This window comes from Phalangium opilio, unplaced genomic scaffold, assembly GCF_054372755.1.
Source record: "Phalangium opilio isolate 3A_F unplaced genomic scaffold, DU_Popi_V2 ptg000013l_1, whole genome shotgun sequence".
Lineage (NCBI taxonomy): Eukaryota > Metazoa > Arthropoda > Arachnida > Opiliones > Phalangiidae > Phalangium > Phalangium opilio.
In genome coordinates, this window is record NW_028324148.1 from 12,836,020 (window position 1) to 12,853,816 (window position 17,797).

The 17,797-nt window shown below is 35.5% G+C and overlaps 1 protein-coding gene and 1 long non-coding RNA gene across 2 annotated transcripts; one reads left to right on the top strand and one right to left on the bottom strand.

Annotated features, from left to right (window-relative positions):
* The first annotated feature begins 619 nt into the window (after positions 1–619).
* Positions 620–4,177, top strand: LOC149709269 (uncharacterized). Its single transcript, XR_016381330.1, has 2 exons — positions 620–3,969; positions 4,037–4,177. It is a non-coding gene; the product is annotated as an uncharacterized LOC149709269 (long non-coding RNA).
* A 130-nt stretch (positions 4,178–4,307) lies between these two features.
* LOC149709270 (uncharacterized) lies at positions 4,308–8,717 on the bottom strand. Its single transcript, XM_089864624.1, has 11 exons — positions 8,365–8,717; positions 7,704–8,295; positions 7,320–7,383; positions 7,205–7,244; positions 7,038–7,114; positions 6,454–6,520; positions 6,228–6,389; positions 5,988–6,156; positions 5,706–5,926; positions 5,275–5,591; positions 4,308–4,954 (listed from the first exon to the last, which is right to left on the bottom strand). The coding sequence occupies exons 2-11, from the start codon at positions 7,855–7,857 to the stop codon at positions 4,684–4,686; spliced, it is 1,542 nt and encodes a 513-aa protein (XP_089720750.1). The 5' UTR covers positions 7,858–8,295; positions 8,365–8,717; the 3' UTR covers positions 4,308–4,683.
* Between the last annotated feature and the right edge of the window lie 9,080 nt (positions 8,718–17,797).

Consider the following 17,797-nt stretch of genomic DNA (forward strand, 5'->3'; position numbering starts at 1 on the left):
TTGAAATATTCAATAATTTTGTTGAGTATTTCAAACTACTGAAATAATTTTTTCTACTTTATAGATACCCATTATAAAAACTTGAAACGATAAGTATTGGTTGTAACTTTTCCGGATAAGCCTAGGTACCCGGATACCAGAGAAAAATATCGGGTACCCGCCCTGACACCTGAAAGCAACTTTTTGAGTACCCGAACCCAATTTTATATCCAAAAATCACTACCCGCGCACCCCTACTATTGACCAATAAACTAGGGGATGTATGATATCTAAAGTTAATTGAGAGAAATCAAAAGTGTATTTTGTTCACAGTTCACAGCCTTTGGCTGAAGACACCGTATAGAATGAGAAGCAAATGACCTTCCTCTCAACCCCTACACAAGCCAACCGATCAGGCTTTTTTGAGGTCAAAGGTTTATAGAAAATTGAACTTTATGGTGGCGATCCAAACGTTAATTCTTGGTACTACAGCTAGTACCTGCTACTACAGATAGTTTTCACACATGGAGGATTCATACCATTTACACCAGGAAGCCGGGCTATCTGGAGGACAAAACCAGACGGGTTTTTGTCCGCCAGATAGCCCGGCCTCCTGGTGTAAATGGTATGAATCCTCCATATGTGAAAACTATCTATAGGAGCCTATTCGCACATGTTCCCTGTGCTACGGTCGTAAAGAAATCCATACGCAGAGGGGGTCGACACTATTCTGAGGGTAAAGGGGGTGGTTCTCATATTACACGGTGCGAGCAAGCATAAATAAAATATACTATTTATGCTTATCTTTGTACTATTGATAATATCCGTTATATTATGATTTTAATACACCGCGTATGGAAAATAGCACATGAAACATTCCTGGGACGCCGAAATAACTTAATTTTCTCACCAAAAGAATGATGTCCAAATTCTTACTTTCATCTTGGAAAACGTGTCTTAGATAAGGAACGAAATTCGTTAGTTCTACAGCAAACCCTAGAATAAAGATAATGAAAAATCCAGACCATTATTTTGGTACGTGTCACTGGAAATATTGACTTGTTGAGCGTGCTACTGTACATGAAAGCGATTACTACCCCTGTGCATGCGTAGAATAATTATTTATTTCGCTAGCGACCGTCAAGAAAGGCAAACTTCATGTACTTTGCAACACTGTGGCCTTTATATGAGAGCCAAGTTTGGAAACGACGCGAATATTAACCACAGACGGTTTTGCAGTCGCAGTCCACCGTCCTCCTTTTTAATCAATATGAAGAGTTTTGACAGCGCCTCACTATACGTCGCTTTACGAAAATCGATGACGTTTAAACTTAGGTCACGCAGTACATTTAAAATTCATAAAAGTGATAATAAATTACAGTCGTGAGTTGAAAAGTTCCAATCCAGCAGAGCATCTGCAGGGACTCAACACTTACAAAGTTCCAATGACGATAATATCAGTCTTGAAAAATTTTAGGGAGGATATTATTCTATACGCTAAAACTCGTTGAGAGAAAGAAGTCGTTGATATATAAAATTAACAATACTTCAAAATTGGAAAAGTAACTAAAGTGTAACCCTAAAATAATCTGCGTAAGGTACGCCTTCCGTAGGAGCTTATATTTAAGGGATTGTCCATGTGGGAAAAATTAAAGACATCTGTGTCATGATTGCCATCGTCATTTAAAGGGACTGTAAAGTAGGCGTCGGCGGGTGGGTAAAAATTATTTGAAATACGTCACAGGACAGGCACGTGGCCGCTGAGAGGCGTGGTTCAAAGAAGCTTAGTTTGTTTTATTTCGAAATCTACCACTTAGGAGAATTGGCGCTGCAATCTCGCGAAAAACAAGGACTAAATGTCCAGTCCCACTCCATGAGGAATCTTTCTATCTTGGCGTCGCCCACGCCCTCTTTTAAGGGACTGTATTTACATGGGTAAAAATTATTTGAAAACGTCACAGGCACCACGTGACGGCAATCACTCCACATGGAGTGGGACTTGACATTAGTCCTAAATTTTTGCGAGACCGCAGCGCCAATTCCCCAAAGTACTAGTTCTCGAAATAAATCGATCTAAGTATCTTTGAACCATTCTTCTCCTCGGTCACGAGCCTCTGACGTATATCAAATAATTTTTACCCACCAGCCGATGCCAATTTTACAGACCATTTAACTATTTAACTGGGACAGAGTAGAGGCATGGCCTACTGTGATTTCATTCCTTGGTCAAGTCAGGTTGCGTATAGATGGTGATAACGGTAGATAATAGTTTCCGTTTCCGCCACTAGGAGACGCTCATCTACAAGAAATACGTTGAATCGATCATTTTATAAAGAATGCATGCTCGTAGCAAATAGCCTTTGGAGATTACCATAGGGTTATGGTTATAGTGGTTATTATTGATCGACTTGAAAAGCGGTTTGCGTGCTTGTGAATTTACCAACTTATGCCCTACATGTATATTAGAAAATTGTGTGTATTTAATATTATAAAGAAAGTTGAGGGGTACAAATATGCTAAGTTATCTAAATGCACGAACTAAACTACTTTCCATCGGAAAATTACTAATGTAATATTCCTTTACGGCAATGGGAAGTACCATACGTATTGTTGTCACGCTACATTGGCATTTATCAATTACTATCTTATCGCTAAAGTACCCTAGATATTTTTAGCTATCTATTATTTTACCTTGATCGTCAATTTTTAGATGCACATCTAAAAGTTCCACCACGAGCAGGATATAATTAAATTTTAATTCATTTATAAATATATCATTCTTGTCACTGACCCTCAAAAATAAATTCATTTGTCTAAAATAACCACAGTTACAAGGATGAAAATTAAAAAATATGGAGTGAATGCGAGGGGTCTGCCATTTGAATGAAATCTGAAACCATTGAAAATGTCGCGGTGTATTTACCGCATATTTGTTATCTAGTATGAAAATTTGTCAGATTTGAGAATTATTGGTAGAAATCTGCAGATATTTTTCAACGAAATATACACATACTTTCGTAATTAAGGAAATAATGTAAAATCTGTGCATTTTAATCAAACAAATATATGAAAATGGATGTACAATAACGAAATCCCGGCAAACTTTCTGCAAAATTGAATATATCATAAGGTCAACGAAATAATATAAACCAAGAAATCCTGCAAGACCATGGCGTAATAAACGAAAGAAATTTCATATAATCTCTGCACCATAAAGCAACGAGATTCCACAAAATCTCAGCATAAAAAACAAGACATAAATCATGCAGCAACATAAAATAATAAACCAAAACATAAATCCCGCTAGAACATGAAATATTATACCAACAAATCCTCGCAATCTCTTTGCATACGATTCCATAGAAATTTAATATGGTTTCTTACAAATGAATTTCTGTTAAATATACATGAAACCGATGATATCTCAACATCTTTATATTATATTATTATTCGTGATCTCTGCATAATCAATTAAATCCACAAAATAGTTGAATGAATCAACTAATATTCCAAAGTGAATCCACTTTCGATAATGTTCGTCCCCTCGACTGCACTTTCAATATCAACATCCTAAAAAATTGTGTAATTAGCAAATTACGTATTTTTGTCGACACGCTTGGTGAGCTTGACAGTATTGGTACAAAAGGAAGCAAAGTCTCCTTATAAATACGGCCTCCCAATATTCATCAACCATCAAATTATCGAAAGTTCTTCAAGCAGAAAGTCGTAAAGACAGATTTATACACTACTCGTTATTACAACGAAGTTACTTCAAGCTATAATGAATTCCCAAAGTTTCATCGTAACGGTTCTCTTTGCTCTCGTTTGCACTTTCACCATTATTCAACACGTTAATGGAAGCGAAATTGAAAAGTTAGCATTTTTGGCTTTGATTTTCGGTGACCAAATGAATCAACATCACCACGGACACGTTATTCCAATCCCGATTTTAATTGGTCATCATGGACATCACGGACATCATCATGGACAGTAAGAGTTCTTTAATTATGCATGATTTAAAACATGTTTTATTAATTGTTTTTAATTTATCTTGTAGTCACTCCTTTATGCGCCGGTGAAAACAATCTATGTAAAATGCCAAGTTGCGTTAATTATTTATTGTATTTATTTTTTTATTCAAAGACTTTGTGTACATATATAAGTATTTAATCATATTAAATTGTATTTTTGAAGTGAATTTTTCGTGATTTTTATTTAAATAGTTTCGTTTAAAATATTTGAATTGTTCAAAAATTGTTAATTCTGATTCTATGCAACCCATTTTTATGTTTTTTAATTGTAAAAATCTTTATATAAATTTGCAATTATATCAAACGGTGTTATGATATATTCCTCACGACCCACCTTATTCACTAATTACGTGGCATTATTATTAACTTCAGTTGAAAACGCACGCAGCGTTTCTAAATTCAAAAACAAAAGTTTAACTAATATTTTAAAGTGTTTTTGAAAAACGGATACAATCACTCAAGAAAATATTATGTTAAAGTGTGCAAAATTTCAAAGTTCAAAATATGGCTTAACAAGAATTTTTTAAAAGAATCCACCGTAGTTATGGTTGTCAATCATTTGCGCTACTATCATATTCAACAACTTGTTGGTCTTAGCTACTTGATTCTTCCATTTTCGTCCCAATTGATCGTAAAATACCATCATTATGACAAGCGAGGGCGCTTTATGGTATCACATTAACATATTTGACCACGGCCGTTGCTGCCGCTGTCTTTTATTTGACTTAAACTCGCCAACGATGTACCAGACGAAAATTTCCAATATGAGAACAGCAATGCACAGCATATATCCAACAAATGCAATGTAGAAAAAGAAAGACAATGAAGTCAGATTTAGTGTGAAATCTTCCTTTTGAGGTTTTCGCCAAGTCATAAAATCCAAAGACAAGTGAACGAGAAAGTACAAGTAGTCGAAAGGCTTCGTTTCGAAGAGGGCCATCAAACTAAAAGTCACATTTGTTTTTGTATCAATAGGAAAGCATTTTTAAAGGAATGTTGGCGTGTAATTTCGACTACAATAAGATTTTGATAAATTTAATAACTAAGGAAGACTATATTAGTGTCGACAATAGGCACTCCATTATACGGTTATCATGAAGAGTCTCCTTAGTAAGGGGTTTCTAGGCTTCGTCTAGTGTGTCTTTTGATAATAATATTTTTCTCCAATGTGGAAAACGTTACCCTACGTGCATTTTTTATGCCATTTATGTATCAGTCTCTTGCTGATAAATTGGAAGGTAGAAGAGCGTATCTATTGACTTACGATAAACCGTAGCTTTCTAGGAACTCGCGGTGACTTTCGTAAAAGGATTTGTTGACGAGATAGGCGACGAATTCCTGATCACTGGGTTTCGAAAAATACACTCCCTGGCAGAGATCCTTCATTTTGTATCGCTCCTCAACATTCTCCATCAACAATCTGCCGATGGTCCACAAGAAGGTTTGCTTATCGAGAATGATTGCTTTCGTTCCGTCGCAAATTTCCATAAAATAATCGATACCATTATAGTCGACGATAGTTCCGAAACTTGACTCATCCAATTTATCAAACCAGTTTTTAATTTTATCGTCATGCAAAGCCTAACACCAAAATAAAATTAAAATTGTTAATCAGACGTAGGATTTGAGCAGCGGACACAAGTAGTTCGAAATATCTTGTTTCTATGCTCGGGTAACGATATCATTCAGTGTTACCTTTCTCTTCAAGTAATTGGTGGAAATACCACCACTCATTAACTGTGGTCGAATCGATTTATCATCGATTAAATCGTACACGGAATCGATATAAGAATAACTCTCTGCCATTAAATCTGATTGCATGTACGATGTCAGGAAGATGACAATAATGACAGAACACAAGAGCCAAAATAGACAAATAATCCGATCCGGAACTCGGTTCCTGATTCGAGGATAAGCTGCAATCGAGAATGAAATTATTACGCTGACCTTTTTCCCTTCTTCTTACCAGCGACTCACGTTCAGCGAAAAACACAGAAACAGTGTCCCATAAATGAATGACGAAGCGATAGATCAGTGCAAGTAGAAGTTTTTTCCGATTAGCTAATTGGGTTTCCCCATAAGTAACGCTACTCGCCGTCAAAATGAAAGCCACTAACAACAGAGCAGCCAATATGAGGAGCTTCACCTAATTATTAACTTTATTATTACGTATGATTTTATTTCTTTTTTGGGGGGGGGGGTGAATTTTCAACTTGCCGTGGAATCCATTTGGAGAATATCTAGATTGGTGGTGACGTATTTGCGAGGTGCATTTGTCATGACAACTGTTTCCGTCACCCCGACCAAACCAGTCGACGCCCAAAATTTTTCTTTCTCGAATAAACTTAGTTCCCATGGTAATGCCACGAAATGAAGATGCTGAACGAAAAGAAACTGGAATTTTCCAGGTCCAATCTCAAATTATATTACAAGGCAAACTTACTCGAAACTTTTCTGGGCTTTTATACATTTCAGAAGTCGTTTCCAAATCGATAAAATCGAATTGGAAGCTACGATAGGTTAAAAAATGATCAATTTCCATGATTTCTTAGAGGAAGTATCCAAGCTAAAATTTCCGTCGGCTTAAATCATTTCTCACTGCTAAATATACTAGAATCGGAAAGTAATTATTCATAAAGTTGCATTGGTTAGCTTTTAATTAACATCAAAGTCCTATTTTTGGGGAAAGAAATGGAGAACGTGTCATGTTTCCGTTTATCGACGATAGGTGGCGCTATCCCCATTTTGTTCATAGGACTAACTTCGGACCCATGACGCGTTCGCCGGTTCTTTTCCTATAAAAATAGGACTTTGACGTCATTTTTGACTTATTGACCAAGACACGTGCAAACACAAAGTGAGCCTTGCTTGCTTAACATGGATGTAATCTTCCAGGGTTAATTACCCATTCAAATTTGAGAATTATTAGTTATTCATTTCAGAATTTTAACAGCAATGAATTATTAAACTCCAAGAAACTTTTATCTCGAATCTTTCCTTTAAGTTCTTGATACTGTTAAAACTTACTTGAGGTTGTGCATTTTGTTCAAGTACTGTACTATGCCTTTTACCTCTATATCTATTACTTCTAATAAGGTGGTTTCCTGTGGAAAATTATTCGTTTATAGAAATTTAAATTTACTAAAATAAACCTAATTTCGAAAGCCTTAGCTCAAATTTACAACAACACTCACGGTAAGAAGACCCAGTGTTAACTCGGTTACGTTGGAAAACCTTCGACAGAAATAATTGATTTTCATAAAAAGCACAACAATAACAATCACAACATACCACAAGAAGAACACTTACTTGTATTTAATGAATTGAGTGTCGGATGTTTTCACATATGGGAAAAGGTCCTCAACCATGGTACCTGTATGTTAAAGCAAGAACTTATGAATAGACAGCTTAAATCTCTGTGGTCTTATATTTGATTCTAGCAGGTCGTTATAATGTGGTGATGTAAGGAAACTGAGAGTAGTGGAAATAAAAAAGCTGAGGTCGCGAGACGAAAGTTCAATTCTTTCTGTGAACTTTCTAAGATTCAAATGGTTAAAAGAAAATTGCAGGCATCATAACATTATACCTTAAAAGAACAGCCCTTTTCTAAATGTAACAGGACATATATATATATATTTTTGGTAATTAGTATTGGTGCGTTCCCTCGCCCATGATTTCATCATGTGTTCTTACCTTTAAACATTATTATTATTATTAAAGAAATTATAGTTCGTCTTGAAACGTTGTTCATCATGTTTTTTAGACAAATTTTTATCAATTTCTGAAAATAAGTATTTATTAGAATTATCAATTTTAAATCGAAAGCGTTAATTTTTTGAGTGGTCATATAAGCGGTCCTATAATTCTTATAAAATACTGGACTTCCTGAGATTGTTATTTTAACACGCTTACTTAAAGGCAAGTGTACTTAAGAACAGCTTAAATTCAAGTTCAGCGATATAAAGTCTTTGGAGTAGATTACAATGCACTTAACGTGCACCGAAGTCTTTGTCGAAATTCTCTTGGTAAATAACGCGGGAATTTTTTTCTTTCTATTTACAACTAGTATGTTTGATGGAAAAATCAAGTCATAACGCAACTCTACCTCAACATAGAGCTTTGAAATCTTACCGTTTGAGAAGTGTACTTTACTCGCTCGTGCGATAAATAATTAAGCTGCAGCAAAGGCTTACCGTTTGAATCAGTAGGGAAGTGTTGGCTTATAGAAATGTTTACCAAAAAAAATACATCCGGTTCTTTCGAAACAAACATTATCCATTACAGGCTGACATATATAGAACGGGTGTAAGTTTGCGAGAACATCTAGCTTGGCCATTAACGAGTCATTTTCTACCTGCAGTCCATGCTTATCTTTCAAGAAAATTATTTTTATGAAAGGAATAGTTTGGATATCTAACATTATATCTTATAAGAACGGCCTTTTTCTAAATATTAAAGGAAAAATAATCTCTTACACTAAAAATAATTGGCATTTAATTAGTCTTAAAAATAAGGACTACTGCTCTGAAATTGGTTTAGTGGCGTCTGCTAGGCCAAACCTTTTACTCCTACGGCATTGGTTGAATTCTCAGGGTGAGAGAGGTAAAGTAGGAGTAAGAGGTTCCTTCTATTATCTGCTTCTATCTGAGCCTATTCACGCGTTTCCCTGTGTTTCGCAGAGGAAGGTTCGACGCTATTCTGAGGGAGTTTGACATATTACACGGCTCGAGCAAGCTTCAGTGAAGTATAATTTTTGTTTTAGCTATGACCTTTGTATTGTAGATATTAAATTTGGGATCCATTTTGTTTTGTTTTTTCATTCCAACTTTGTTAATATAAATAAGAAACTGCTACTTCATGGAATTCGTTAAAATTGTAATTTTATTAACAAACGAAAAATTATTTTGGGGGCTTTCGAACCGCGGTCCTGTTTCATCCTAGTTTTAAATCTATACTTTGTTTGCATATTCGCGTAACAACATTTTAATTTTTTCTAAGAGAGCTAGAAATAATATACCTCTAAGTAGCGAGCTCCACCTACCGCCTTGTTCCAAATCTTTTTGATAAACAACGCCGGTGTTGTTTCCCTTATTTTCACCACTAGAATTATCGATTAACACATTGTTTTCGCAGTATTAAGCTTTGAAGTCTTAACATGTGGGAAGTGTAGTTTACTTTCCCACGTTATAGTTAATGAGGCTGTACTGCCCAAAACAATAAAAAGGTGTAGATGTATAGTTACAAGTCTGGTAATTCTAGAGGATAAACAACTTTTACTGTCCATAAAACACTGTCCTGGCTAATACATATATCCATTAAGCTGCCATATTATGAAAGGGTAATTATCTTTTTTGTTTTTTTATTCAATTTATTCAATTCGGTTTAGGTACATGAAGTAACATTGGCGTGTGGCGACCACCGATATTCTTATTGATAATTACAATAGGCTTTAAGTTAGAATTAGAAGAATTGTAATGTATCAAAATAATGTTAACAGGGACATAGAATGATTAATAAATTGTTTAATAGATATGTAGTAAATATATACATTTATTTTTAGTGGTAGGGCATAGTGGTGGGTAGGGTGAGTCAATTTGTGTTTCGTAGACCAAAGTTGGTCCTTGTGTGAGTGATTTCTGTTAGGCAAGGAAATTATCACTGATGGTAGGTTCCAACGGTCAATGACCATTTTGTGAAATGATTTTGGCTTAGAGTTGTCTTAATTTTTGACCTAGCCAATTTCATAGAACGACCACGGGCAATAGTGCGTAAATGGACTTCGTAGAAGTCATCAAACTTTAAGTCTTGGTTGTTACTAAAAATCTAGTAATAGGCAAGGATAATTTATGCCATGTCTGGTATGAACATTCTCTATTTTCAAGTGGTGCAGTCGTTTTGGTGTCTGAATTTTCTATCGTTTTTTGCGAGAGCTTGATGCGGTTTTGGGCTCTTTGGATCACAGTTTGGGATCCAATATGGTCCTAACGGTCGAAACGTCATCGAGGTTCGGTAGGATAAGGAGATTGTAAAGAGTATGGATGTGATGGCGAAAGCAATTTGCGAAATTTCTTTTTCTTCTGGAATTAACGGAATGTTCTACTATGACGTTAAAAAGTTTTAGATAATTTTCTGGCCACGATTTGCAACATGACCACTAATTGCTGCTATAAATGATATCATTGAGCCATTGCGCACTGTTTCTGTCGAAAAGGTTTGAAATATACGACAGTTAGTGCTTTGAGAAATTATACATGGACAAAACGATATATAAAATCCTTGGTCACGTGCATTTAAGGGGCGATTGAATTTTTACAGTTTTATTTTGCTCTACCTCAATTTCAAGGAAATATTAGTGTCAAAAAAGTCTCTGTAAATGTGAATTAGGATTGTCTGGTTCTTAGTTTTCTATTAATGAAATAACATCATGATTCTGGAGCGAGGCCGATGTACTTTCTTGCATCCTTTTAAGTGGCTAATAATGTAGGCCACGAAAATTTCCGATAAGAGAACAGCAATGCAAAGCAGATATCCAATAAATAGAATGTTGAAAAAGAATGTCAACGAAGTCAGATTTAGTGTGAAATCTTCCTTTTGAGGTTTTTGCCAAGTCACGAAATCCGTAGATGCGTGAATGAGATTGTACAAGTACTCGAAAGGCTGGGATTCGAGGAATACCAGCAATCTGCAATATTTCAATTGATTTATGTTAAGGTTGTTTTGGAAAGACGTGTGTATGGAGCGGTTTTTCTTTCGATTCCTGACAATAGGTGATATCTTTGAACCGATACCATTGTTTCTGGTAACTTACGATAAACCCAAGCTTTCCTGTAACTCAGGGTAATTATCGTGAAAAGATTTGTTGACAAGGTAAGCGGTGTATTCCTGACCACTGGGTTTCGAAAAATACACTCCTTGACAAAGGCAGCGTTTCGAAGAATACCAGCAATCTGTGTTTTAAAATTATTTTGCGAGTTTAGTAAAATAAAACGTAAATTTAAAGATTGATATCTCTTAAAAACTACGAGAAAGCATTTCAAGTGATTCAAGTTGAAAGGTGTTGATTTGGGGAAGACATTTTGTATGGAGCGGTTGGACTTTCGATTCCTGACAATAGGTGATATCTTGGAACCAAGAAAAATGATTCTGGTGACTTAGGATAAACCCAAGCTTTCCTGTAACTCAGGGTAATTATCGTGATAAGATTTGTTGACAAGGTAAGCGGTGTATTCCTGACCACTGGGTTTCGAAAAATACACTCCTTGACAAAGATTTTTCATTTTGTTTCTATCCTCAAGATCCTCCCACAACAATCTACCAATCGTCCACAAATACATGTGTTTATCGAGAATGAATGCTTTCATTCCGTTGCAAATTTCCATAAAATACTCGAAATCAATATAGTCGACGGTATTTCCGTAATTCGACTCATCCAATTTAAGTAACCAGTTGTTATCTTTTAAAGCCTAATACCAAAAAAAACCCCAAGAGTGTTGGTTAATTAAACTTAAGTCTGAGAGATGGACCTCTGCTGTTCGAAATACTTTCATCAGGAGTTCGAAATACTTTCATCAGGAGTTCGAAATACTTTCATCAGGAGTTCATAATAACGGGGAAGTACGAAACTGATTAAAAAGCCCGTAACAACAAAGTTACGCCGTAAAGCTCAGCGGATTTATACACCGTTTAACTCCCAAAGAAATAGTTATCCCAATTTTTAGCGCCCACGCGCATTAACTTCCACACTTTCGCTTTAGCACTATTTTTATCTCTTGATTTTGGGAGCGAAAATAGCTCGCGTCTGCGTCTGTCAGCGCGGTGGAAATTAAGCCTTGGCTAAGAAGTTCATCGATGGTTTCTAGTTTTCTACAAAACATTTCAACGATCGTCATTAATGTTTTGTTGTGATATGTGTGACTGAGAATTCCGTGGTTAAATTAAAACGGTATGGACATTTATTCCCAGTATCTTTAACATAAGAATTCCATCGTGTTTCTACGTCCACCATAGTCGCCATTTTTCTTAACGACGGAGATCCCAGCCAACGGAAGTTTTGGAACGAAAACTAAGGAGCATAGATATGACAACAATTACTGTAAAGTTGTATGTCCATCAACGGCTAGTCCTTTCTATACGCAACGACAAAATCTTGTTGTTCGCGATTTTTACCATTAGCTCTATGGCCAGTTTCGTTAGGGGGGGGGTTATTATGAACTCCTGCTTTCATCGATATCGTGTGCCCTCTTTGATCATGAAATTATTTGAACTGGACGCCTAGGTCTTTGGTGCAATGTAGAGTTTCTTTAAAAGACTGAGTATATTAATTTCACCTTCCCCTTCAAGTAATTGTGAGAAAAACCTCCAAGCAAAAGCTGTGGTTGAATCGATTTCTCATCAATTAAATCGTATACCGAATCTACATAAGAATAACTCTCTGCCATTAAGTCTGATTGCATGTACGATGTCATGAAGATGACAATAATGACAGAACCCAAGAGCCAAAATAAACAAATAACTCGATCCGGAACTGTATTGCTGATTCGAGGATACGCTGCAATGGAGAATTAAATAACAATGCTGACTTTTGCCTCTTTTTTTCACCAGGACTGACTCACGTTCAGCGAAGAATACAGAAACAGTGTTCCACAGATGAGTGACGAAACGGTTAGTCAGTGCTATTAGACATTGTCGGTTAGCGGTCAATCGGTGGTTCCCGTGAATAAAGCAACTCGCCGTCAAAATGAAAGCCACTGTCGACAGAGTTGCCAATATGAAGTGTTTCACCTAATTATTAATTTCGTTATTATGTTGGAATTTCTTTAGAGGATGAAGTTTAAACTTGCCGTCGAATCCATTTGCAGAATATTAAGATTGGTCGTAACGTATTTGCGAGGTGCACGTGACATGATGACTGTCTCTGTCACTCCGGTTATACCAGTCGCTTTCCAAAATGCTTTTTTCTCGAATAGGCTTAGTTCCCATGGCATGGGCACGAGATGAATATGCTGAAGCAAAGGGAATATATAGCGGCTCTTATTTTGCCCCAGTCTAAACTGTGATTTTCATTCGTTGGAAACTTACGTTATACTCTTCGGGTTTTTCATATATTTCAGGAAGGGTTTCCATTTCAACTAATTGCCTTTGAAACCTTCGAGAAGTCAAAAATTATTTATTTTACGTTGTCCTAGCAAGGTTTCTTTCTTAAGGAATGAATATATTTTTAATACGTTAACTTACTTGATATTGTGAATTCTCTCTAAGAAGGAAATTTTTCCTTCAACTTCCGCATTAATAACTTCTATGAAAGTGGCTTCCTGCAGTGAAATTAAATATTTCTGATAAAACTGCTATAAATTTAACGTGTTTTTTGGATCAAACTGCTTGGCATGTGTCAAAGAACATTCGGTTTAAAACATTTTTTACGAACACAACATTGGGCCTTAAAACAAGGAAATAGTCATACATGTGAATTAGACATATATGCTTCAAGCTAAGAAATGTACTACTCAATGTTAATAAGTAATAGTAGTAAATGTTAATAAGTAATAGTAGTAAATGTTAATAAGTAATAGTAGTAAAAGTTAATAAGTAATAGTAGTAAATGTTAATAAGTAAAGGTAAAATAAAGCTCATTATCCATTGTGTAACTATTTTCTTGATTTAGTTGCAATGTTTCGCAGGCCATATATCCGTATCTAAGTGTTGCAAATTCCATGTTAGTTTTCTCATATTTACGAAAAAAACTCACCCTAAGGGTAATTATAGCTAAGTTCGTCACGTTCGAAAACCTTTCGTTGAAATGAAAACGGTTTCGTAATATTAGAACAAAACAAGTTGGGCAAACCAAAATTTTACCTCTCCGAGTCAAACGGATTATTATCTTACTATTTATTTCCCATGAATATGCTTATTTTATTTAAATTTAATTAAAAACTACTGCCGATATAAAAATTACTAATCACAGCATCACAGCTAGGTTTGAATTTACACAACGTTATCAATAATTGTGCCGTGCATTTCATTTTTTGGTTCAAACTAGTGCTGAATGATCTTTTGCGCGTAGGAATGTGAACTTATAGTCCGTCATGACTTAAAACTATTTTTATAGCTATTTTGTTTACATTCCTGAGTTTTAGTAATGAAATGAAAGTAATCATTACATTGTTAAATTTACTTTGGCCTTGACCGAACCCTTGAACCGATTTTTAGAGGACACACAAAAATGCCTATTATTTTATGTTATATCTTTGTAACTTCTAACTTCAATGCTGAAACAGAATTAGTCCAGATCCAATAAATCACAGGTCGATCCGTGGGGTCCGACATTTTAGCGGAATCGCGAAATCTTTGAAGAAGTCATGAAATTACGAAATCAAAGAGTAAATTCCGAAATATTTGGCAAAATCGTGAATTCAAGAAGGTATTTCTATGGCGAAATAAATGAAGAAATCCCGAAATTTTTTGCGAAATCAAAATAGAAATCCATAAATCTTTTGCAAAATCGCGAAATCACTAAATATTTCTCTAAATCACGAAATCTTTGGTGAAATCGTGAAATCATGAAATCCCGTACGCTTTTTTGAGTAATGTTGGACCCATCAGGTCGATCGGTTTGCGTAAGAGAGCTGTGCTTTGAAACGGGTAAATTCTACTATTTATAGAAAATTTAAACAACTAGGCCTAGGTAATATAATAATATTATAAGAGTTAGTTATGATATTTTGTTGAGGCACGACACTTTGCTTACAAGCAGAAGTTAAAAAAATCAGGGGAGCAAATGCTGTCCCCTGGTTTTGTAACAACAGACAGACACGACTTTAACAGAACCTCTCTTACATACGTCACTCGGAGAGGTAAAAAGAATGCACTTCTAGTAAGAATAAAAACATAACATTTACTTGTATTTAATAAATTGAGTGTCAGATGTTTTAACGTATGGAAAAATGTCCACAACCATGGTACCTATGGGTTAAATCAAGTAAATATACATCAACTGGGAACGTAACCGGAAATGCAGACGTATTCTATTTGTGAACGTTGTCTGATCGTACCTTTACCCATGGTAAATTGTCTCCCCGTATTCTTACCTTTAATTAGTGTTGTTACCATAAAAAAAATTATAGTTCGACTTGAAAAGCCGTTCATCGTGGAGTTCGGTACTTTTTTATATTTTAATTCTGAAAATAGACGACGTAAATTATAAAAATTTATTTAAAGCGGACAAAGTGAGATATTGAAAGGAGTTCGTGTAAACGCGCTGAAAAGTAATAATCTACGGAACACCCAAAATATTGATTTGGTTTAAAGGCCGACTTCCATCGAAAAGACTTCTAGCGAACTGAAAACCGAGCATCGAGACTAACAATGGAGCGACCGTGCCAATTTTCTAATCCCCGCTGGGGTAAAAGATGGAAGGGTTCTAGCTAACAGAAAGCCGTGCAATGTGGTTCTAGCGAACTTAAAATACGCCATGGAGAATTTCCTTCAGGGGAAAGCAAAAATTCGAAAGGAAATAAATTTAAAAGGATTTCTATTGTTCATCTTAAGAGCGACTAATAAAATTTTTGCCCAAAGAGCACAATTTTTCGCGTCCTTAACGCTGGTGTTTCTGTTAGAAAAACTGCTTTGTGAGAATTTTCTACTAAAGTTTCTTTTTGTTAATTTTTTTTCATTTACCAAAACACGCTTTTCTTATTCGTAATTATTCATTATTTCTTCGTACTTACAGGCTTTTTTGATGGAAATAAAACTCATTTTATCATGAAAGGTCTCTATAAATAAATGTCTCCGTTCAAATTGCCAAGTATCTATCCCAGTAATATCGATATGGGCATTGCGTTTTTTTGGTCAACCTCGAAAATATAGCGTGTTTGGAAATGAGTGGCGAAATACGAGAAAAGGCTTTTTTCATAATTAAACGCTAACGTTAAAATAATACAGTGATCTGGTTAAGGCATAACGCCGAGTTTTTTATTGTTTTCTTTTAATGTTAGACCCGCACGAAGCCTAGCGGAGGTAGTGCACCTAAAGCAAAGACAAGGGTTAATTTATGGAATTGTATAGGTTTTAAAGCAAATATCGGCTCCTGTGGCACCACTAACACGCTTGCTAACCATTTACACACCAATTTCACCGTTGCCAAAGGTAGGAACCATTCAAAACTCGTAAACTAGGGCGGAGCTAAAATTAGCCTCCACTAGTTAACTCCACCCCTCGGCTATGGGAGCATCCAGTGGGTTTTGTCTAAACTAGGCCCCAGCCGAGACTTGCTTTAAATGTCCTAACCGACAATTATGAAAAGTTGTACGGATATAATTTATACAGTAAACAAATCCATACTTTCTTGCCATGTAAAGGAAAAAACCAGAAACATCTGTCTGGTCCCCTAACTATCGATTTTCATACACTAACATACTAGAGGCAAAATTCATGGAAAAATTAGTATTTACTTAAAAGTATGAAAGAATTGATTACATTATTAGTAATATTAAGTTTGTAAAAGATAGTTAAATTTATGAGCACCCGAACATTTTCTTTAATTCAAATAAGCTTGTAAGATGTTTACAATTTAGTCAAGTTACAACATTAAAGGGTATGCGAATTTACAATTTTATATCATATTTTACCACGAAAGTGGTATTATGTTACACTTTCAAGTCTCTACTTTCAAAATATCAAGTTTTTAATAAAATTGAACCAAAGTTTCTATTTTTAAAATGCATTGAAAAATCACGAAAACTCAGTTTCGATATATCAATGATTTTGTCTTGTCGAGCTTGTTTGCCAGTTTTGTGACATCACTATGACGTTGAGGAAAAAAAGCGCGGGAATCCTATACGCATCTCGAGCTACTCGCCAGTGCAAACTCTGGGTCTGATAGCAGAGAGTGGCACCATCTCACGTCGAAAAAATATATCTGTGACGTCAAACTACTGGGAACGTTTTAGCCTTTCATAAAAAGTGCATTTGAAATAATTTCAAATGAAGTATTTTCAAATGCATATTGCCAAATAACCAGAAATCGGAGAATTAAAAGCTTCATATTTTTGAATTCACAGAAATTAATTCTATCTTTTATTATATAAATCAGAGGTTTTTCAAACGACGCTTCTCATACCCTTTAAAGAATATACGAAAAGTTCAGTTGTTTAAAAGAGCCATTGTGCGTTAGGCTTCTGTGTGAAGGAGTATATGGCGTTATGTTTTTTGACGAATGTAATTGGCCATCCTAGACTCAAACCTGAGAGAGCAAATGAGATAAAGTGTGATGAAACGTTTTCTTCAGTGAGAAATTACGGCTTGAGACCTATTCCGTATGAAAATAGTTTCAGAAAAATTCGGGTTCAGGGTTCTCAAGCAACAGTAATAAATCACTAACAATGATAATATTTTACAAATATGTACTAGGAGCATAGAGATCCGGTATTTTTCAATTTTCTTTTATCCCCTTTAAAGTTAATTAAAACTGGACGTAATATATCTGGTTCATTTTATCTCTCCGAGGGACGTATGCGCACAAAATCATAATGGAGCTGCAGGGTTCTCTCGTTAGACTTATGGTGACCTTTTATGACGATTCTGAACCGTCACCGTATTTTTTGACTTAATAAAATCACCACGTGAAGATTCTTGGGCGAGGTCGATGTACTTTCTTGCCTCCTTTTAAGTTGCCAATGATGTACGCCACGAGAATTTCCGATAAGAGAACAGCAATGCAAAGCAGATATCCAATAAATAGAGTGTTGAAAAAGATTGTCAACGAAGTCAAATTTAGTGAGAAATCTTCCTTT

Bases quoted from the DNA above. Each gene is read 5' to 3' on its own strand.
- LOC149709270 (XM_089864624.1), bottom strand. From the start codon at position 7,857: ATGACCACTCAAAAAATTAACGCTTTCGATTTAAAATTGATAATTCTA. The intron at 7,384-7,703 runs GTAAGAACACAT...TTTAACATACAG, and splicing joins AATAATAATAATGTTTAAAG to GTACCATGGTTGAGGACCTT. The intron at 4,955-5,274 runs GTAAGTCAATAG...TGTGACTTTTAG, and splicing joins CTAGAAAGCTACGGTTTATC to TTTGATGGCCCTCTTCGAAA.